The sequence below is a fragment of the Leuciscus leuciscus genome, assembly GCF_965113295.1.
Source record: "Leuciscus leuciscus genome assembly, chromosome: 16".
Classification (NCBI taxonomy): Eukaryota; Metazoa; Chordata; class Actinopteri; order Cypriniformes; family Leuciscidae; genus Leuciscus; species Leuciscus leuciscus.
In genome coordinates, this window is record NC_138740.1 from 19,548,123 (window position 1) to 19,572,476 (window position 24,354).

Genomic DNA, 24,354 nt, shown 5'->3' on the forward strand with positions numbered 1-24,354 from the left:
GGAAACAGGTGGAATGCCCATGGAAAAAAGCTCTCATAAGTTGAGCGTTTGAAACTTAGCAGTTCCTACGAAGAACCTTATGCATACTATGGTCTTTGCATTTCTAAACATTAATATTACATCTAAAATGACATCTTCATTCTTGATTGTCTGTCGAAAAATCAGTTTGCTTTTCTTAAATGAGAATAATAAATGAATACATTAACATTTTTTTTTCTCAAACCAGCATTAAAAGGGGAAAGACATGATTAGTTCATGCATATTTTATTCAAGAGTAAAAAAAGTGATTTGTCCCATAGGGCATGCTTACAATATGTGTTTTCATTTAGGAAGTCAAATGCGAAAACTTAGTTCCAGAGAAAATTACAAGAAAAATAGTCACAAATCCATAAAATTCCTTCTTTGAAATAAACCACGTCTGGACCAAACAAGGATCAGAAAACAGTGGAAATGAAAGAACTGTAAGCTTAATTGTAAGAATAATAAGAAGATCATCAAGAGTCATAATGATAATATAGTTTTCCTCTTCAACGTGAGACACTGAATTTTCCTCGTGTCCAATTAGTTTACATTTGAATAAACCATGCGATCATGCTTTGGCAGCCTGAATGTTGCTTTTCACTGAGTAATATGTTCATTCACACAACTGAACAACTTCTGTACACCAACTGAACAGAGAGAACCAAAAGAAAGAACGAAAGATGACGAAAAAACACCTCGGAAAGAGCGTCAGTGCCTGTACAGAGAAACTATACAAAAATAAAATCAACAATAATAAAATTATATTGATGGAAAAAAAAGAAGAAAAAAAAGAAAAAGAAAAAAGAAATTAAATGAAAGATTACAAAATCATATCTATTTATAGAGATATAAAAACAAACTAGACCTTTACAAATATAATTTGAAGGGAAATAATTCAAGTCTACTATATTGAAACACATCACAATTATAATTTCACATATCAATAAGGAACTTAGTTGCATGCACTGATGCGTTCAGTACCATAGATGCTGTTAAAAATCATTGTCCTCGACCATTGTTAATAATCGTATATTTAAATATATTTATATATATATTTATATATAATATTTATTTGACTTGCGAAATGTACTATGTGCATTCTCTCTCTTGAGATACAGGCAAGTGAGAAACAATCAGGAAGGTGGCGCCAAAGGTCGAGCTGGATTTCCCGCTGCGGATTTTCTTCAATCCAAACGGTTGAACGAGTGTCTACAGTGGACAAGCAGAACCGCTCATCTCTTCTACTGCTTCATGGCATCTTACCAAAAACCAAATCAAGAAATAAAACCCCCCAGGTAAGATTGCATCGTAAGTAATAAAATGCACAGGTTTTGTCGTTAAATGTCCTTTCTTACAAAGATTTTTTCGTTTTTTTGTCATTTCAAATTTGTATATTTATTAATACTAGTAGCAAAACATCATCAACAGTGAGATCATTTCATTATGAGATGGGAACATGAAGAAAAGAGGGAAAAAAAAGTGTGCATGGAACCAGTACAGGCTCATCACCCGCACCGACGAACCGGATGGATCAGGCTTAAGAGAGTTCCTAAACCCCGCCCACTTGGTCTGTGGGTGGAGTCGGAAAGGAACTGAGACCGCCCCCTCTCTGATAAAGACACTTTCAGCCCTTGACAGGCATATCACCCCCCCCTCCCACCCCTCCTTCCCATTCAACACTCCCAAAAAAAGGCAGAAACTTGCCGTCGGCAAGGTATCCGCTTCGAAAATTGCAAGCAGCAAGCTGACAGCAAGAAAACAGTCTCCCCCTTTTCAGTGACACATTTAAGATAGTTTGGTTCTCTAATTGGACATTGGAGCAGGGAGGGATGTGTAGGTGATGTCATTGGGTGTTTGTTGGAAGCAGGAGGCCTTAAATCACAAGTTTGGCATTGTCCTGCCATGCGTCGTGGCGGTGGCATGGACTCAGGTGCAGGTGAGTGGGCAGCCAGTTCATCACTGGATGTTACTGTTGTCGTCGGTGCCGTTGGTCTCCGACACGTTCATCTTGCCCATGGATTGGCCCACGTGGTTGACCCCATCCTTGCGGGGTGGCATGCGCTCATTGATGCGGTCCAGACCTTTAGCCTCCGCGAAACTGCTGATTTTGTGCTGTGGAGAGAAGCCGCGGATGGCTGTAGAGAGACGGGAAAAGCCCATAATGAACAGCAAGACTCTTGGTTCTCATCAGGCACTACATCATTTCTCTTTATTAGAGTCTGATAAACTAGTTTATATATACACTATCGTTCAAAAGTTTGGGGTCAGTATGATAAAAAAAAAAAGAAATTAATCATTTTATTCAGATTGTATCGCAGTTTTAAATATTAAGCAGCAGAACTGTTTTTGACATGTTTCTTGAGCAGGAAATCAGCATATTAGAATGATTTCTGAAGAGGGATTTCTGAAGATTTAATGATGCTGTAAATTTGGCTTTGCCATCAGACGAATACATTACATTTTAAAATATATTAAAATAGAAAACAGTTATTTTTATGATTATAATAATTCAGTTATTATATATTTTAAATTCCAATAATATTTCACAATATTACTGTTTTTACTGTATTTTTTATAAAATAAATTCAGCCTTGAGCATAAGAGACTCATTTAAAAAATATTTAAGAAATCTTACCAATCCCAAACTTTTGAACAGTAGTGTATATCTTGAATATTCAAAATATATTCTATGGAGGAATAATAGAAGAAGAAAAAACTCAAATAAAGGAATCGATTGTCAATTTATTAATTAATAAAAAAAAGAAAATTGGTAAATGACTTATTAAATTGAGAAATAAATAGACATATTTAAAGCGGTTTAATTCATAAAAAAAAAATAAAAAAAATAAGTGGAACAAAATAAAGCATTAAAGTGCCCCTATTATGCTATTTTAAAGGTTCCTAATTTTGTTTTGGAGTCTCCTACAACAGGTTTACATGCATCAAAAGTCAAAAAACTATTTAATTTTCTCATAATATATATTGCACATCACCACATTTTTCAATGATTCTCAAACGACTCGTCAGATGAATCAGTCTCTCTAAATCCCGCCTTTCTGCAAGCTACTCTGCTCTGATTGGCCAGATGGCCCAGTCTGTTACGATTGGTCTACCACTTCAGTGGCTGTTTACATGTCACGTCTAAAATTGCGAGGAAAACGCAGGCTGCACCGATTTCTCCTCTTTTCAAAAGCGCGCTAAGAAGCTTGTGCTCCTGTGATGTCTGCTATTGCTAAGCAATCATTCCTTGTCAGAAGCGAAACGCCCATTACCATAACTGAACTTCAGCTCCGGAGGCTTTCTCAGTCCTTGCCGATTATACATACTGTAAAGACAAACTGTAAAGACAGTAACGATGAAGTCGATTTTACCATATCAATTCGAGCACGAGTCCGATGGTGAAATATTGGAAGAACTAGTTATTCAACCCGAACCTCCATCGCAAGGACGACTCGAGCAGGACGTTTCTCAGTGATACGCTACTCAGTTTCATGTACATTATGAGATGTTGCAACTGTAATTCCTCATCATCAGCATTAACAAGTGTATGTTCCTCAACAAACTTGTGGTAGACCAATCAACAAAATGGAGCAAGCTGATCCAAATAAACTGGGTACTGACCCATCTTTCAAGAGCAAGCATTTTGCGAATCCCACATTGAACTCTAAAAAGAAGTAGTCGTCAGTAAAATTATGTGTTTGAGGGCGGGACAAGTTCGCCGGCAGACAACGTACAATATAGGCAGGCATTATGCAAATGTATCTTCTAGTGACAAAGAACCGTAACGCAGTGGGATTTGAATAACAGATGACTCGTTTAGGCGGTTCAGAGTCGATTCTTTCTTTTGGGAGAAAATAGCTTTATTTATTGTGCACTTTCGGAATATTCGAAAAACCATAATAGGGGCACTTTAACAAATGACTTAAAATTGACAAAGAATAAGTTAAATGCACTCATATTTAGCATTTTTTATATATTTATATTTTTACACACATACTAAAAAATATTTTAAATGTTTAAATATATCATATTTAAAATATCTATATTCACTTATATTTACAAAAAATCATTTAATAACTAATTTGTAACGCATCAGTTGCGTTTCCTAGAATGCAACAGTGCCCATCAAATAGTTTTTAAGAGGCATTGGTTCCGGAAATATTTTTTCTATTTATTTTTCCCATAGGGATTTTTAAAAAGTCTTCGTTAAAGTGTTATAAGCCACGAACCAAACCAACCAGCTACGAGGTGAATCACAACATCGTACACGGCTTTTATTTACACGGTACAAATTTTTTACTATTTTGAGAGCGTAGAGAAACCGACTTGATTATGTAATTTGCCGTGCTTCAGGTGAGAGGGCGTTTCCTGCAAGCTCTTTTGAGGCTATTTGCTTGTCATGACTCTGATTGGTGGAATTTTCTGTACAGCATCATGGGTGATGTAGTTTTTCACCACAAATTCAGCTGTTAAACATGATTATTTAAAAAAATTATAATTTGAAATAATGCAGGCTGCCAGTTTCAAGAGAAGCATTTACCATAGACTAACAACCTCGTAGCTCACAGTAGCTCTGTCTTTATTTGTCAACCGATTAACTGTAGAAATAGAAATCAGTATCCAAACCCCTTGTGTCCATCCATTTGTGTATCACTGAGGTGAGCTGGTCTCAGAAAGTGAGAGGTTGCAGAAGAGGAACACACTCTGGTTGGCTGAGAGTTCCTGATTGCGCTTAATCACATGCTATGCCCACACTTGAACCATGAGGGCCAGAGAAAATGCAGCGCCCGACATACCACATCAAAAAATCATGCCTCCAGTTTAGATGCTACTTCAAACCATCATGCAAGATATAAAAGAAATGTTCCCATAATGTCACCACTCAAAAAGGGCACGGCAAATATCTGGTTAAATTGCTGTTGCTGTTAATAAAAATGTTATACAAATAGGATCTTGTGATGCCTGACTTGCATAATGGCTGTGTCTAAAACTAAGAAAAAAGGAAAAAACTAATGCAATATAAGGGGGCAGGAAGGCATCAAGGCAAATTTGAATCCTAATATATCAAGATGCCTTCATCTGGTTGGTTTTTAAGGGCAGCATTCAGTAGATGCGTCCTTCCATGCCTTTATGCAAGCAATTTGATGGTTGGTGGAAAAGGCTGGCTGACGGAGCAGTTCAAAGAAGTAAATTAACACAAAGAAGTGTTTTTTTCTTGTTGTAAATGTCTAGATGCATATTAACTGAGAAACACATACTGTAGTCAGTGCAGGGCTCAACAATAATGATGGCTGACCTGGGGTCAGTGGCTTGTGGTAGGCTTGGTCAGATAGTAAGAATGTGTTGAAAATTTCAAACCAATCAGTAATGTTATGCCATGGATGCCATTTTAAGTTAATTGCTGTCTTGAAGAACTCTTATTGAAGATAAGAGTGAAGAGCTTTTCTTGCCTTTTTTTTTTTCTTAAAGAAAAAATTGTATTCCTGAAAAATGTACAATAAATAATATTTTTAAATAAAAATTTAATTAAAAATGTAAACATTATACAGGTAAAGTTACAAATATAACATTATACATGTAAATATACACTATCATTCAAAAGTTTGGAGTAACCAAGGCATTTATTTGATCAAAAATACAGTTAAAACAGTAATACTATAAAATATTATTAACTGTATACAAAGGTGAGTTATTAACTGTTGAACAATTGAATGCATCCTTGTTAAATAAAAGTGTTTATTTTAATCTTACTGACCCCAAACTTTTTAATGGTAATGTATAAATCTATATTTTTTTGCGTGTGAAAATGTTTGCAAAACAAGCAGAACATAATTTTTTTTTTTTTATCCATAGCGTTGAGCCCGGCAGTGAAAATTTGCTTACTTATCTCTAAAGATCACATGAATTTTTTGGGGTCATTCAATGTGATGTTATAGTGCTTTGGAAGTCTGCGTGAAATCACTTCCTTATGTGCTGTCTGTTTAGTCATCGACTGAGTGGGCAATAAGGCAGCTGCCTTGTGTTTCGGACACAGCCACATTGTTAACCAGTAAGCAATTTAGGCTATGTCAGATTATTTGAAAACAGTCTGACTCCAAACTGTTCCCAGACATGTGCGGTGCCTTTTCGTAGTGATGTGGTGGCTTTCTGGTTTAATCTAAATCTAATATGGTGTGTTAGATAGCTAGTTAGAACTTCAGAGTGTGCTGGATAATCCAGCATCTACTGGTAGATGTGTTTAGAAATGTGGTTTCAACTGGTAAACCCGATACCACCTGGTCTCACCAGCTAGAAACCATCTACCATGTTCTACCAGTCTATGCTGGATTACACCCAGATACATGTCCAGGAATTACCTTCTCCGTCTTCTTCCGGTTCGTTGGCTTCAATGGCTTCGATGGTTGCTGGAAGAAGAGATGGGGAGTGTGTTACACCTGAACAAGCCATGCAACAGCAGAAACGCACAGGCAGCAGTTGTGCACAAGCAACGGCGGGCGTCGGGACAGCCCTGAGAGACGCATGCACGCCAACCAGACTATGGACCACAGACTCAGACAATACCCTCAACCATTCGCACATTCTGCAGGAGGCTTCTCCTGCTTTTCACGCTTGCTGTGCTCTGGACACCCTAGAGGCCTCTCAGAAACTCATTCTCACCCCAGTTTACCAATGACGGGTAAACCGACCCACTAATGTGTCCATGCTTTGGGGGAACTAAAAGAGCAGCACCCCAAAGCCCGGAGTTTGTCAGAGGATACAGAGAGAGACAGATGGAGAGACAGGTGGAAGAGACAGGGACAGACACTATAGAGACAGTAAAGGAGGAAATAAAAAGAAGAGAGAGAGAGAGAGAGAGAGAGAGTAGGAGACAGAGGGAGACAAGAACCAAGAGAGGAACATGGCCAGTACTGGATCGTGTTCTCACCACTCTGTAGAGTCTGCTTGCCTCCAGAAAGCACCCCGCTGGGCAGCATGCCGGTAGGGGTCAGGCCCTTCAGGGTCAACACATTCTCACTCTCTTCTCTGCAAAGACAGGATATAACCATCAGAAATAATATCACACACTGATTTTACACTACTGTCCAAAAGTTTGTGGTCAACAAGATTGTTTAATGTTTTTGAAAGAAGTCTTTTATTCTCACCAAGGCTGCATTTATCTGATCAAAAACGCAGTAAAAACAGTAATGGTGCGTTCACACCGGACGCGAATTGCGCATCAGGCGCGAGTGATTTCAATGTTAAGTCAATGCAAAGACGCGTTACGCGCGTAAAAAATTCCTGCGGCGCGAATGAGGCGTAGAGCGCGGCGCGGTAGACGCGAATACGCCTCGTTCGCGCGAATGGCGCGAATTGAGCGTCTGGCGCGTTAAGCGCGTTACGCTCGAATGTTTTATGTAGTGCTTTTTGTGCATTCTCGTGTTTGACGCGAATTCGCGTCTGCCGCCCGAGTTGAAAAATCTGAACTTCTGCGTCAATTCGCGCCGCGTTAACCAATAAGGAGCCTGCTTGCTGCTGTCACGTGGTGAAGTGATAGTTTATAATGTTATTTTATGTTTGGCCTCAATAAATTATTTTGTAATATGACTAAAATGCACAACAAAGCAAATCTTTCACATAAAAACTCGATTTCAATATATGAGAGATACTCATTTTGTATTGAATGCTATTTATTCCATATCTATATGAAACATTATTAATCTAATGTGAAGACAACAAATACAATTTAGTGTATACAAACTAAAAAAAAATTCACAGGACAGGTTTCACTTTTGGAGGCTGGCTCCATTTATTATCAAAACAAAAATAAATGACAGATTAGGTGGGTGCGGGCGAGGGTGAACCTCGCGCCGGGCTGTACAGCGCGGGCTCGTCAGGCAGCGACCACTCGAGGCCGAGGCCTTATACGGCCTACGCTGTCCTCGTCAGCGTCCTCACCGTTAGGTCCACCAAACCTAGGTCCTGGACCAAATTGTGAAACTCCTGAAACCCTCCGGAGAGTCTGGTGGACCAGAGTACAGCGACGATGTCCCCTACGCAGCTGTTTCTGCTCTCCAGAGCATATACGAGCGGTGACTCTCTCGATTAATGCTAATGCTCGATAAACATCTAAAAAAGATGGCCGCCAACGGGTTTCGAAACTTTCGCCTCTGACGCGCGTAAATTTCGCTTCAACCTTTTGTTTTTACGCGCGTCAATCTCGCTCTTGACACGCGAATGTACACATGTGGTCAAGCGTCAAACTAGACGCGGTAGACGCGAATTTGACGCGCTATTCGCGTCCGGTGTGAACGCAGCATGATACTGTAAATTGTACAATTTAAAATAACTGTTTTCTATTTAAGTATTAAAGGTAGGGTGGGCAATTTCAGAGAGGCTAGCAATAGCAAGCTAGCTTTGAAAGCATGACATCTCACCCTCCCTTCAGAGCGCTCTCTAAAACCATGCCTCCTTCAAAACACATGAACGCACACAGCAGATTCTGCAAAGCATCATGAGAGACAGCGTTAAATGACCTCATGTCTTACCTAATGAGCGTAAACAACTAACTTGTACCACCTGACTGCTGCAGATTCATTTAGGAGTTGATAGTGTTGACACAGAAACTCAAATTTGAGTCTGAGGACGTGAACAACTCCGGGTAGAACGTCATTGGTGGCCATCTTGTAATTATGTTTCCTACATGGCGTGAAGGCAGCATAAGCTTATTTTGGTTCAGGAGGACCTGTAAATACGGCTGCTGTTTGTTTGCGGCGCTCGGTGACTTTCTGACAACAACTCTGCATAGCCTTTTCAAAACACACTGATGACGTGTGATGTCTGTGCAAGCAGGTGAAAAATCCACACTGAGCCCAAACTTTTGAAAAGTAGTGTACATTTAAAATAAGTTATCAGTGAACTTTATATTCAGTACATTTAAAAAAACAAGCAGATTAAACCAGGAGTTATTAAACTGGGGTCTGGCAAAAAATTTCTGACGAGAAAAAGTTAACATTTACTGAAACTTAAATTATTATGCTTTATACTACAGGGCCGTTGAATGCTTGAATCTGATTGGTTGATGAACGTTCTAAGGTGTGCATTATTTTCAGGGAAACGCACGGCTAAAGTAGTTCCAGGCAGGTCTTGACCGCATTACAGTTCCATATCACTTCGCGTAGTCAACTGTAATAACGGAAAATAGGATACAATTCATAACAAGAAAAAGCATTTCGCCCCATGCGCTTGATCTGCAATTTTCAATGTCTAGCTTCACAATCAATAGAAACATGCAGTTTAATTTGAATAAATAAACTATAAAGTCCTATCTATAATCAATAGAAAATTAAACTGAATATAGGCTAAATAAATGGATAGTCCTGCAGCACGGATTTTTATTGCAGATAATTTAACAAATAAATAATTATTGATAGGCCTACTTGTTAAAAGGGCTTTGGGTTTCATTTATTTGGCTAGTCTACTGTCATCTGTCAATAATAGAAAAAAAAAAAGAATTAACGAATTAATTAAAACGAATTGAATTAATAAATAAATAATAATATTGACGCACATATGCTTTTCTGTCTCATTATTGCAACATCTCTCTCTAATAACTGCATTAATAACTGCATAAAGCCGGGAACACACTTTAAGGCCGGTTATGAACGTAATTTGATACTTATGACTGATCATGCCCAAACGCGTGTTCAGCGCGTTCAGTCTGTGTTCAAAGTCGGTGTTTAAAATCTGCTGCAGTCGATGAAAACAGTCAGAGAATGTGTCAGCTAGTCGTGTGTCCCCAGCATTAGTCTGCTATCAGCGGCTCTAACCTCCGTTACTAACTCTGAAATGACGTTTTGGAATTAGCAACGGAGGCATGGGATTAGATGCGTAAGAAATTAGTCCTACATACAAGAGCATTTTAATGACAAAAACTTTACAAACGTCTTGAAATACATAATCTGAACAATGTTTCAAGGTGTGGTAACTGTAGTATAAGCGGAATAATTGACTTCAGGCCGTTGAATTATTAGAAAAATAATGCACACCCGAGGTGTAACGGCAACTCCGCTTCGCGTCGTGACCGCATTACCACCTCGGGTGTGCATTATTTTTCTAATAATTCAACGGCCTGTCGTCAATTATTCCTTACTTCATTCTGCATTCAGGCTGGACAGAAATCGCAATATAAATTGTGATTTTTTTTTTTTTTACAGTAAATAAATAAGAAATAAAAAAAAGTACTGTGCCCATATTTTGGTTTAAATATATTCACAATATAATTGTTATCTTTATAAAATCACTTTTACTGTTATTCTTAGACAGTATAAATGGGTATTTATGAATCAAAATATACAGCTGCCTTTGTATTTTAGGAAAGGGGTCTCTCAAAAATACTTACTGACAAAATTATCCTCCCCAAACTTGCATTTTTATGTTACAACTGAAGAGTTCAGATGCAAAAGCCTGTAAGTGCCATCTGAAATTTTTTTCTAGAATGATCATTTTTATGAAGCTTGTATATTTAAGTTCAGTAATTTCACTTAAATGACAATTCATAGGTAATTTTCATTGCCATTTAAGTGAAATTACTGAACTTAAATATACAAGCTTCATAAAAATGATCATTCTAGAAGAAAATTTCAGATGGCACTTACAGGCTTTTACATCTGAACTCTTCAACTACAGATGTCCAAAGAATTCAATCCTGAACCTTTAAAATACTACCTTTAAAATAGTTTCTTACATCCCAATTTTATGTTGTACTGAATATCAGCAATATCTTGCTTTTAAGAAGCCTTTCCTCTATATATCACATATGACAAGCAAGAACAGTTTCATAAGCATGTGACCCAGCTGACCGCAGACTGAATGACTCAGCTGGAGGAAGCCCCATTTGTACCTGAGCACCGAGAACATCTTGGCCATCTTCCCAATGGCACGGATTTTGTTCCTAATCACCTCTTTGCGAGCAGCTGCTGCATTGGCTGTGGGCGGAAAGAAAAACATGAAGCGGTCTCAGTTTGTATGACCAGAGGCTAAAAACCCACAGAAACTTTTCTTCTTTTATATACACAGATGTAGACACACAAGAAAGTATGTATTTTGTTGGCGGCAGTTTCAAGAGTAACTAACTTAAAGAAGCGACACTACTTACTAACCTACATGTTTCAGTAGTGTAGCTCAGTTTTTTCTTAAAATCATGAAGCTTTTAAAGTAACAAGCTACTTTTTCCAATGCGTAGAGTGACAAAACACTCATATTGTCACATTGTATATGGTGTAAATTGTTATATGTGTAAATGTTTTTGAATTAGAGATATACTGTTCTGATTAAAGTAAATAATAATGCCAAAATATTATTAGCTACAAAATAGCCATTTTTACAAGCTTGTTTCCAACCAGTTTGACTGTGGTTTAATTTGCTTTAAATTATAAGTAGCTTGTAACTTGAAATGCTTACATTTTAAAGTAGCTTTCCCAATACTTGTTGGAGTTAGTTCCTGTAGCGGCTAGCTAAGTCAAGCACAAAACTTAAGGCCTATTACAAACACAATATCACAACGGTGCTACTTAACAGGAAAGATATTGAAATGACCATGAGTCATAATTCAGGATGTACCTGACGCCAAAGAAAAGGCCCTCTCTGTTGAGAAATCATAATCATGTTTCATGTGGAATAAATCATGTTTATGTTCAGCATAGGACAGTGAAGCGTACAAGTGAAGCTGTCTCACCGTCAAAGATCTCTTCTCCATCATTCATCAGCTCATCATCAGAACAGATGCTCAACACATTTACCAGCATCTCCGTGACTGCAGGCCAAGCAACAGTCAATCACAACATATCAAAATGACATTTACTTGAAAGTAATCGGTAAATGTTTTATTAAGCAAAAAGAATCGTCAAGCCTGTCAATATCCAGTTGTATATAGATTTATGTGACAGAGGTACCTTTCTCCCCCACAAATGGCAGTGACCAGGTGAAGACATCCATGAAATTTGGCAGCCAGTAAGGATGAGGGGAGCAGTTAAACTGCCGGATGTTCATTACATTGTTCTCATACTTCAGAACGGCAGCTGAGGAAGTGAGTAATAAGAAAAAGTGAGCTAGCATTTGAGTTTTCCCTAATCAATAATATGAGAAATAATCTCAAGAGACCGTGGCTTCCTGAGCCTCTGGGTTTGTTTCCTAATCAACTAATTCAAGTGAACTAATTTCTGGAATGATTCGCTGAAATAGTGTGTACACACAATGATATGACAAAACCCAAGCTAAACGAGCTTTCTGAGGAAAAACACCAATCAAAAAGGGCGTAAATACATCCTGATATACAGTACATCAATTTGTAAGTGGCTGAACATTCATTTTCACAAAAAGCCTCCACTAGATGGTACTGCGGAGAGGTTGACCCTGTTCCATCAGCGGATGATGAGACCACATGGATGGAGTCACTCGAGCTGATGGTTCTGCCCACGCTCTCTGTTCTCATCACAAAGCTCCATTTTTTTCACACATATCTCACTGTAAGGGAAAGCAGGACTCACCTTTGTTATTGTAAACATCAAGGTAGTTTGGTGCAGAGAAGATGGTAATTAGGGATGGGAATCCAGTAGTCTGACTCTTCCTGTACATCCGGTAGCTGTGAGAAGAGGGAAAGGGAAGATACAAATGTTTTCATTTACTTTCATAGACAAAATGTGCAAAAACTGTACTTGTATAGAAAGATGTACCATTAAAAGGACAACCTTTGTACCTTATATACCACTAAAAGGCGCATATTAGTACACAAATAATACAAATAAAATAAAAAGCTAAAGACAGGAAATACATACCCTGCATCTTGTGCTTCGTGTGCTCGAATGATTGATAACAAGTTATTATTCTGTAGGAAGTCACAGACAGCCGGATAACTGCAACACAGTGATTGAGAAAAGGAAAAGAGAATGAGAGAGAAAATAAGAGCCAACATTCAGAAACTGTGGGTGGACGAGTCTCATTAATGTTGTATTGTTTTTTCAATGCTTTCCACTGTCAGCCAAGCAAAACATTCATGTGTGAATGGAGCACGAGTGCAGTTCCATGTGTGTCCAGCAGGGGCAGTGTGGCGCTCAACTGTTTATCACTCCATATCCATGTTTACAGATATCCTGAGAAAGAAATGCCTTGTTCTTATAAGCAATTCAGAGTTCATATATGTTTGGATATACATTAACATTCACACACTTTTGCACTCACAGTCTCAGCAGACCCTGACATGATTTGTGTTTCAATGGCATTTATATTTTCTCATGAAGTTGTATCAGTATTCTCATGCCAAGAATTTTAGATATATGGTTTAGTACATTTAAAAAAAAGAATATTTGTGGTAAAAAGAAGAAGATTCAGGGCAAGTTTATGATAAGACAAGCATAATAACATTTCGGTAACACTTAGCAATTTATTAGCATAAGTTAACTACATTAGTTAACGTGAACTAACAATGAAAAATATGCTGCATTTCTATTAAACTTTATAAATAGGCCTATTCATTTCAACATTTACTAATACATTATTCAAATCAAAGTATCTGTTAATCTGTATCTGTTAATAATCTGATACTTAAAAGTATCTGTATCTGTTAATATTGTTTAATGAGCATAAACTAACAATGAACAGTCTGCAAAGTGTCACAAGATGGCATTAAATTACCTCATGTCTCAAATAACATTACAATAATAATGAATGTAAACAACTTACAGAGTTCTTACAGTACTTGAACCACCTGACTGCTGCAGTTTAATTTAGGCGTTGATAAGTGTCGATAGATAGAAATGCATAAATCCGACAAATATGTGCATAAAGCATTTAAAAAGGCGTTTACACAACACTGTTTTCAACTAAAAACTAACTTTTTATGCATTTTGGCCATTAATTTACATGACAACAGCATTTTGGGGACCAGAAAACAATACCGTTATCATCTCTGTGTAAACTACAAAAACGTGAACTGGTGAAAACCAGCTATACACAGAAAAAAGGTAAAAAATCCTAACGCAACCAAGAAATTAATAGTATCCTATAACCTCAGAGCTCTGCTGATTGATTCCCACCTATATTCTAAACCTGTAACATTTTCTTCTGTGGAAAAGAAAAGGAGCTGTCAGGCAGAATGTTCACACTGCTTTTTCCATACAATGAAAATGAACGTGGAAGGACGCTGCCAAGCTTCTTTGTGAGAAAGCACTGCTGTGCTAACATACGTTTGCTTATAACACAGAGAGTGTGTAAAAGGGTGTGTGAGCTGCTTTCTGTCTTTCTCTCTCGTGTCATCGGCTAATGAGGGGGCACTGCTGCTTTACCACTGCTTTCTACCAATCACTTCTTCCTCTGCATCTCTCTTTCTCTCTCGCTATCACTCGCTCCAGTTTGGGAAGAGGAAACAGGTCGTCATGGCAACACCACACTGCAGAGCCCTTGGGGATTGTGGGATAGATCGCAAAGCTGTGTTGCCGTTGCTGGCCGCAGTGTAAGCCCTTCACTCACTCCCTCCTTCCATCTCACTCTTTCTGCTGACTACAGTACGATCAAGAGGCTGAAAAGGCATCCCCCCTTCTCCTCGTCTGATATCTTCACCCTAGTCTCGCATAGTCTGACATTTGGATATCAGCATAAAGTCTGGTCCACTTTCAGATTATTCTGACAATTATTCTGTGTGAGCAGTGCTTCATACTTCAAACTATTGACAACAGACCAGCTACATTTAGTCTTAATTTGACTGCTAATTTGACCTAATGTGACTGCACCATTACAATGGAAGCCAATCCGTAAAAGTAAAACTACTCACTATTTCAATAGCTACAGGAAGTAAACAATATGCATGTTAACTGAACCAGAAAATATTCTGTGTAAAAATAATAATAATAATAATTTACAGTTTTTCTTATGGATAAAATGTAAAATTTGCTACTAATTGCTTATCCTATACTCTAAATGTCTTCATTTGTATAGGAACCATATAACCATATACATAAAGCCTGCATTAGCATGAAGGCAATCACATAAACAAACGGAGTGAATGGAGTGAAAGAGTAGTGATTAAACACCAACATGGTGATTCAGGGAGGTGGGCAGCTCGAGGAACACTGACAACACAGATTAAAACAAATGGCTTCTGTGAGCCTTGCATAACAGAAATGTGTGTGGGTATGTATCTGTCTAAGTAGAGTATGAAGCATTGTGTGTATGTGTAATAAATTCAGTCTTGTGTGTCCTGTAACATGGCTGCCACTGGAATTATGCATAGACATACTAATAAATGTAAGGCTACAAATCACTGGCCCAAATTTGGATGAATGGATGGATATTTTCATTGGACTTTCTGTCTGTTTCTCACACATACAACACTATTGTATAGCTACAGAAGATGAAATGCTAATGCTAATGCTAAAGCACAACATCAAAATGCTGAAAAACAAAGACCAATCTTTACTCTCGCTATGAGAAACAAACATTCATTCTCACATACACATGCTCACTGCTGTTCCATCAAATTTTCAGCAGTGTGTGAAATATTAAGAGGCTGCTGCTTTATGCATTCAGAGCAGAGGGTAGAAAACAAGGGCAACCCTGAACACCTGGAGAGACCCGACAACCCCCCACCGACTCGGCTGTCCTCATACACACACACTCACATGAATACACTCAAATATGTGCAGACAATCTGTTACACAAGCATCTACATACAAGCTGACACATATATAACGTATGCCTATTAACCTATACATCCAAGGGAAACTGGGGCTAGTTGTCAAATAAGCTGTTTCTAAGTAACTATAAGACTTTGAGTGAAAAGTTCAATTGCTCGTTTTCTCAAGCAGTGGTTTTGTGTGTTGGTTTCAAACACCTCATTAAAAATCATCTTAAAATATAATAATTTTGTCTTCCAAACTAAAATCCTAATATATTTTTCTATAGGTGTTGTGTAAAAAGGTGAACACAATAAAACCTATATAAACTGATTTTTTTTTCATATTTTGAAAATTCATGTAAAAAAAAAAATATTACCTTTCAAACATTTGGGTTCTGTAGGATTTCTTTTGAAATAAATTAATACCTTTTTATTCATTATGGATGCATTAAATTAATAAGTAACAGTAAATACATTTATAATGTAAAAAAAAAAATCTATTTCAAATAAATTCTCTTCTAACAAACTTTCTATTCATCAAAGTATCCTGTGATCAAAAAAAACAAACAAGTATCATGGTTTCCACAAAGATATCAAGCAGCAAAACTGTTTTCAACATTGATGATAATACATTTTGTTGGCATATTTTTATTTGGGCAAGTTGCCATTCACGTTTTAACAAATTTATTTGTTGATTACAATATATTTAGCATAAAACAATGGTTGTATGTTACCTTTTACATTTTTGCAATTTCCTAAATTGAAAAATCCATGATAGGCCATTTTATGGCAGAATTCTTTGTGACAGCTTTTCTCATATAGTGTGACAACATGTCCACACTCAGGCACATCAAAACACACACCTTTAAAAACACAAAAATCACCCACCTGTAGAAGTATGAGCAGCCTCTGACTGTGTTGTGGCTAAAGTACTCTTGGCTCTTTTCATTGCCGAAGTCCTCCAGCGGATCAGACCAAAGCAAATCACACATAGGCCCGAATGCTGGGGGCTCCTTGAACCGGTCCAACTAGGCCACAGAGACACAAATATAATACAGAATACAGTAATACACACACATTCACTGCTTTCTTGTGGCCATGCATGAAATATTTCTCCTCCCACACACAGCGCTGCTGTTCATGCATGGCTTGGCAGTACCTTCTTTATGTCGTCTAAGCTCTGTATTTCTGGGGACAGGCCACCGTGGACGCACAGGAACTGTTGGTTCATGAGAGCTGCCAAAGGCAGACAGTCAAACGCATCCATACAGGAATCGTAAACCTGCTCTGAATACTTGATTTTACCTGATACACAGAGAGGGAGAAAGAGAACAAGTGAGTATAAAGGTACTATCAAATACATAGAAAATGAATGTACACAGACAGCCATGAGCCGATATCTGTTACTCTGTTTTTCACTTTCCAAAGACATTTTTAGTGCTAGCATAACAAAACGAAGACCAAAGAATATGCATTAGATGTGTAATTGATGCTTTATCTGTGTATATTTTAAATTTTTTATTCTTGTGCTGCCACAGAGCATGATGGGAAATGTAGTTTGATTGCACACATCTGTCACCTCATTAACTTGCTGAATGAGTAGAATTCTTTCTTAAGAGTAAAAAGTAAATGGTACCATCAGCATTCACAATTCAGCTGGTGTCATGTAGTTAACGATGTGACTGTCAGCAGGTTGCGTTAAGGACCTATATAAACTTGGTATTTATGTAAATGATCTCTGTTATGATTGGTTATTCTCAGCATAATGGCACTGTTGTTATCAGGGAGAAGTTGCTGAACTAAATGAGCATATGTAAATATGCTACATAAATTAATATGTAAGCGTGGGCGCCCGGGCGGTCATTCTAATAGGGTACAGATTCTGACATCACAAGCATGCGTTAACATTAAAGTATGTTGACATAGTACGTCAAGCTCTTTCATTTCAACAGAACAAAAAAATCTTGTTTTCCCACGATATGCCCCCTAAGGCTAAATGAAGGAAAGTCATTTTAAGAAAGATACCAGAGGTGACATCATGTTTTTGTTTTTTTTTACAGTTCTTTTGCCAAAAACAACCTAATATTTGTTGCAAACAACAGCTATTTTGTTATGACAGCACTTATCATGTTTTTCTCTGGCCTCATTAGATTCCTACCGGGACCGAATTTTAATGGTCAGCCCCATGTGTCTCAGTGCGTCACAAACACTCACACACAAGATAAACAGTGTCTCCAGACAGAGAAGGTTTTTTTTTCTCTCTCAGTGTGTCGACGCGTGTCCTATTCTCATTATGTCTCAATACGCCACCTCTCAAAAGCATATGTAACCATGCCGACACGTCAGTGGAGTAGACACAGAAAGAGTTTGCCGTCACCTCTCCCTCCCACCTCACCTGTCTCTGTGCTCCGCCGCTATGCCTCATGGGAAGGCTCCATTCTGAAGCATTACCTCATACTCCACATCCCACCCTCCTCCACCCCTCCCAACTGCTCTGCGTTATAAACCTCATTCACCTTAAATGGAAAGATTTGTCCTTTCAGGAACAATAGACATGGTAGGAAATTGAGGGCTGTGCTCTGTTATTCTAATTTGATTATTTACTGTGAAATATAGGGATATGGAAATTCATATACCCCTTTTAAACTTGTCATTTTTCTGAAACATGAATTACAAATCAAATATACAGATAAAGCTAAAACTTTACAATAAGGTCTCATTTGTTAACATTAGTTAAAGGACAAGTTCGGTATTTTACACTTAAAGCCCTGTTTACAGATCGTATCTGATGAAATAGAACGGTTAAGATAAAAATTTGGACACATGCTCCTGTCCCGAGAATTTTAGGTTTATTTCGCTTTTGTGGACCTATTTTGCGTTGAGAGCTTGAATAATAGACACTCCAGCCCAGTTGGTGGCGATAATGCACCTTTGCCAATTGCAAGCAAACCACGGGCATTTCATTGAATACACAGAAGAAGCAGAAGAAGAAGCGGCGGAGTAATACCGTAAAGGTGCTGCGGTCTCACAGCACGTCCTATTGAGTCAATGGAGTTGGACAAAAACTACGATAAAACCTGTTGGAATGCATCTTTTTCGGCGATTTTTGAGTGAACATATCAGTGAACACCCCCTGACCACTCGGTGAGTTTCACGTCTTTGTAAACGAAAGTTTAATGTGTTTTTAGGACGGAATCTTCCAGTGCATATAGACAACCATTGTGGGGGTGGGGGGGGAAGCGAAATAAACCTAAAATTCTCGGGACAGCAGCATGTGTCCAAATTTTAATCTTAACCGTTCTATTTCATCAGATACGATCTGTAAACAGGGCTTTAAGTGTAAAATACCGAACTTGTCCTTTAATGCATTAACTAACATGAGATAACAATCAGCAATATGTTTTATTTTTACAGCACATATTAACCTTTGTTACTGTTAACTAATGTTAACAAATGAAACTTCTTGTAAACTTACCTATAAAACATATAAACAATGCAATTATTTTTTCTAAATAAGGAAATTATATAATTATATTAAATATACTGGAAAACAGAAAAATAAATCGCTGTGGAATCTACACCTTTCCAATCTTTTTAAACCATTATTCTGAGCTATGAATTACAAGTCAGATTTGAAATATAATATAAAAATAAATGATGTTAAATATATATGCTACCATTCAAAATTTAAGTATTTTTGAATGTTTTAGATAGAAGTATTTTATGCTCACCAGGGCTAAATTTATTTGATCAGAAATACAGTAATACTAAAATATTAGAACAATTTAAAATAACTGTTTTCTATTTTAATATTTTTTAAAATGTAATGTATCCCTGTGATGGCAAAGCTGAATTTTCAGAAGCCATTTCGCCAGTCTTTAAGTGTCAGATTATGAAAACATGTTGAAAACATTTATGCTGCTTGCTTAATATTGTTTTTCAGGATTCTTTGATGTTCAAAACAACTCAAATATAAATCTTTTGTAACATTATTAACATAATAATAACTTTACTGTCACTTTTGATCAATTCAATGCATCCTTGCTAAATAAAAGTATTCATTTACTACTGATACTTTTCACTAGTAATTCTTTCGCCATTACAAATGACATAACCAGCACATTGCAAGTGCAAAAGGGGAATACTCACATTCTTGTTTGAAGGTGAAATATTCTGTCAAATGTCTACATTCATGATTTCCTCTCAGTAAAAATAGCGTCTTTGGGTAGAGGATTTTCAGTGACCAGAGGTACAGAACACACTACAGAAGAAGGAGAGAGAAAAAGAGCTGAAACATATGGCCACATCCATGAGATACCTACAAACATCATGCTAATTCAGGCCAGCGCAATGTCTGTGTAGTGTTAATGATACACTTCCAATTACATTACATATGTTATCACATCTACTGTCAGCCCTCATCACCTTCACTGGCTGCCCGCGGACCAAACCATACATGGGTTTCCTCCTCTCCCTTTACTGCTAATACACACACACACACACACAACCAGGCTGACTAACTCATGCTGATCTCATGTATTTATGCTTTAACAAATAGAAGAAGATTTCTCCACCAAAAACATTGGGAGATGAGTGATTGAATTGAGCAGTCTGTGTTGAAATGTGTTCGCAGAGCTAATCATGGCCTACAGTCAAAGATGGCAGAAACTGGACATGTCAAAGAACGTGAATGTCAGAGCACTGCGCTCACGGATGACTGATTCCTCTTCTCTGTTTGAAGCTGGAGGAAGATTCCCTGACGTGTGTGACAGAATTGGCCGTTCTTGTTATCAAAGGAACACTACAAGATAACTGGGATAACTATCAGCCAATAACCATGTCTGCTTGGTCAAAAGAAACTGTAGGTTATGCTTTCACGTGAGTTTCAAAACCTACCGACTGCCTTGAAAATGGAAAATGGACATTTTAGGGGGGATTTTTAAAATTGTCATATTTTTTTTTTTTCTTATTATTAATACTTTTTTTCAATAAAAAACACTTTTTGTCACATGGTGCAAGCAGTTACAGTGGTGTCTTGCAATTTGGCATGCTATAATCCATCGAAAACAAAAGCTTTTTAATGCTTTTATAATTATAATGCTGTTTTAATGAGCATTTATTCATTGATTAAATTAGTTATAATGTTTATTAATTGAAAGACTACATGGAATATTTCTTATTTTTTAGACATGTGTCATCATACATGCATACATACATATTACAACATTTAAACTCTGTCAGATTTCGTAGAATTAGTTTATTAAATGTTTTGACTATTTTAATAATGCTTTCAGCTAGTGCAGTTACTCTTTTTAACACAATTTCACCATGTTTAATAAAATGCTGCCGATTTTTCTTAAAGATCAGTATTGAAATGCAAATTCAATCTAGACATGGTAATGACACAAATTAACCTTTTCATTCAAATGAATCCAAATTCTTTCAATTCTTTCAATTAACGTGATTACCATGAAACCATGAACAGATGTAGGGCTGGACGATATAGCAAAAATATGATCACAATATTTTTTTCGATATTTATCACAATATAATTTGATAATGCTGCCAGCTTGAAGAGTATCCCGACAATGACTGAAGCCTGGAGAAACCAGAAGGTTCATTAACAAAATTTTTATATTTTATTAGCAAAAATAGAATAACATAACGTAAACTTTTAGCTGTGCAACTTGCTTTTTCTGCCTTAAAACGACAGAAGTTAGGTTGCCTTGTAAGGTATTAAAGTAGCAGAAAACATCCCAATAATTTGAAGAAGTACAACCTATACAAATAAAGTTGGATAAAATAAAGTTAAAAAATATTAACTATGCACTGATTTTACATCTATGAAATTATTTAGAGGTAGAAATTTAAGTAAAAAGTGAAAAATATAAACATTGTAAACCAGTCATTATGATACACAGACTGACATGGGACCACATTCTTGTACACTCTGTGTTGTGGTTGGGATGATGATGGAAAAGGTTTTTTTAGGTTTCCTGCCTTGGTTGGAACCAACCAACGACTTATTTTGCACACCGTAGGCCGTGAACGCGTTTTTCCATTTCACTTTTCTATTGTTTTTTCTATGTAAACCTGCACAAGACAAATGTGTGTGACCGTTGCACTCACGTCTTTTGTGGCGTCTCATGCATGACACAACATTCTAAAAAGGCACCGCTCAAGTTAAAAGATGTTCAACTTTTTGTTCCACTGACCTTAGTCTATCACTTAGACCTTAGTCTATCACTTAGCCCTTAGTCTTAGTCTATCATTTAGCCCTTAGTCTTAGTCTATCACTTAGCCCTTAGTCTTAGTCAATCACTTAGCCCTTATTCTTAGTCTATAATTTAGCCCTTAGTCTTAATCTATCACTTAGCCCTTAGTCTTAGTCTATCACTTAGCCCTTAGTCTTGGTCTATCACTTAGCCCTTAGTCTTAGTCTATCACTTAGCCCTTAGTCTTAGTCTATCACTTAGCCCTTAGTCTTAGTCTATCACTTAGCCCTTAGTCTTAGTCTATAATTTAGCCCTTAGTCTTAGTCTATCACTTAGCCCTAAGTCTTAGTCTATAATTTAGCCCTTAGTCTTGGTCTATCACTTAGCCCTTAGTCTTAGTCTATAATTTAGCCCTTAGTCTTAGTCTATCACTTAGCCCTTAGTCTTAGTCTATCACTTAGCCCTTAGTCTTGGTCTATCACTTAGCCCTTAGTCTTAGACTATCATTTAGCCCTTAGTCTTAGACTATCACTTAGCCCTTAGTCTTAGTCTATCATTTAGGGGCGGTTTCCCGGACCGAGATTAAGCCTAATCCTAGACTAAAATTGCCCTTTAAACCAGATTAACAGAAATCTGCTTTCTCAGTCAAGGCTTTAAATAGTCCTAGATTTAGTTTAGTCCAGAGTTTAATAAGCTGATTTCCTGGAGGAAGACTAGAGTTACTCCAGGACTAAATCGAGGCTTAAATTAAACCTACCAGGAGGCAGGTTTAACTTCAGATTAACATTGTGTTTCAAAGTGGACACGTGTATTACTTGGATACACACATACATACACACACACACACACACACACACACACACACACACACACACACACACACACACACACACACACACACACACACACACACACACACACACACACACACACACACACACACACACACACACTTTAATGTATGTGTGTGTGTATATATATATATATATACATATATATATATATATATATACATATATATATATATATATATATATATATATATATGAAGAGTTCAGATGCAAAAGCCTCTAAGTGCCATCTGAAATTTTTAGAATGATCATTTTTATCAAGCTCGTATATTTAAGTTCAGTAATTTCACTTAAATGGCAGTGAAAATGACCTATTAAATGTAATTTAAGTGAAATTACTGAAATTAAATATACAAGCTTGATAAAATGATCATTCTAGAAGAAAATTTCAGATGGCACTTAGAGGCTTTTGCATCTGAACTCTTCATATATATATATATATATATATATATACTACCGTTCAAAAGTTTGGGGTCAGTAAGAATTTTAATGTTTTTAAAAGAAGTCTCTTCTGCTCACCAAGGCTGCATTTATTTGATAAAAAAAAAAGAAAAAGTAATAAAGTAATATTGTGAAATATTATTCCAATTTAAAACAGCTGTTTTCTATGTGAATATACAGTAAAATGTAATTTATTCCTGTGATCAAAGCTGAATTTTCAGCATCATTACTCCAGTATTCAGTGTCACATGATCCTTCAGAAATCATTCTAATATGATGATTTGATGCTCAAGAAACATTCATTATTATTATCAATGTTGAAAACAGTTGTGTATAAAAAAAATTCTAAATTCTTTGATGAATAGAAAGTTCAAAAGAACAGTATTTATCTAAAATCTAAAGCTTTTGTAACATTAAACACTACCGTTCAAAAGTTTGGGGTCAGTAAGAATTTTAATTTTATTTTTGGGGGAAAGAAATACAAATAAATCAATACTTTTATTCATCAAGGATGAGTTAAACTGATCAAAAGTTACAGTAAAGACATTTATAATGTTAGAAAATATTCTATTTTAAATAAATGCTGTTCTTTTGAACTTTCTATTCATTTTTTTTTATATAATTTTGAAAATTTGTACACAACTGTTTTCAACATTGATAATAATAATGAATGTTTCTTGAGCATCAAATCATCATATTAGAATGATTTCTGAAGGATCATGTGACACTGAAGACTGGAGTAATGATGCTGAAAATTCAGCTTTGATCACAGGAATAAATTACAGTTTAAATATATATTAAAATAGAAAACAGTCATTTTAAATTGTCACAATATTTCACAATATTACTGTTTTTTTTAATTGTTTTTTATCAAATAAATGCAGCCTTGGTGAGCAGAAGATACTTCTTTTAAAAACATTAACAATCTTACTGACCCCAAACTTTGGAACGGTAGTTTGTATATATTACAAACAGACTTCCAGCATTTATTTTCTTTTATTCCATAGCTGGTGTGCGCAGTTTATTTAGCTTGCTTAAAATAATTTTCTCTTGTTTAGTAATTTTTTTTTGATTGCAGTCGATTTCTGATTCCATTGTTTCCTTGGATTTGCTTCTCAGTTCCATGCAATTTTAAGCTTTTCTTGGTTCATTCCATGTTTTACAGGCAACCTCTATCATG

At 36.7% G+C, this 24,354-nt stretch overlaps 1 protein-coding gene across 2 annotated transcripts in view; it reads right to left on the reverse strand.

Moving 5' to 3' along the window:
- Nucleotides 1-248: 248 nt before the first annotated feature.
- Nucleotides 249-24,354, reverse strand: part of ppp3ca (protein phosphatase 3, catalytic subunit, alpha isozyme) — a 59,050-nt gene continuing 34,944 nt past the window's right edge. Inside the window, exons 4-14 of one of the 2 annotated variants that reach the window (XM_082141043.1) lie at nucleotides 19,817-19,928; nucleotides 16,827-16,972; nucleotides 16,556-16,695; nucleotides 12,834-12,911; nucleotides 12,546-12,640; nucleotides 11,952-12,077; nucleotides 11,735-11,812; nucleotides 10,901-10,985; nucleotides 6,947-7,044; nucleotides 6,378-6,425; nucleotides 249-2,156 (exon numbers count right to left, since the gene is read on the reverse strand). In XM_082141043.1, the coding sequence (XP_081997169.1) occupies nucleotides 1,978-2,156; nucleotides 6,378-6,425; nucleotides 6,947-7,044; nucleotides 10,901-10,985; nucleotides 11,735-11,812; nucleotides 11,952-12,077; nucleotides 12,546-12,640; nucleotides 12,834-12,911; nucleotides 16,556-16,695; nucleotides 16,827-16,972; nucleotides 19,817-19,928 (1,185 nt within the window). In that variant the 3' untranslated portion in view covers nucleotides 249-1,977. The remainder of the gene's footprint in view (nucleotides 2,157-6,377; nucleotides 6,426-6,946; nucleotides 7,045-10,900; nucleotides 10,986-11,734; nucleotides 11,813-11,951; nucleotides 12,078-12,545; nucleotides 12,641-12,833; nucleotides 12,912-16,555; nucleotides 16,696-16,826; nucleotides 16,973-19,816; nucleotides 19,929-24,354) is intronic. The other variant, XM_082141044.1, reaches the window with a different exon arrangement.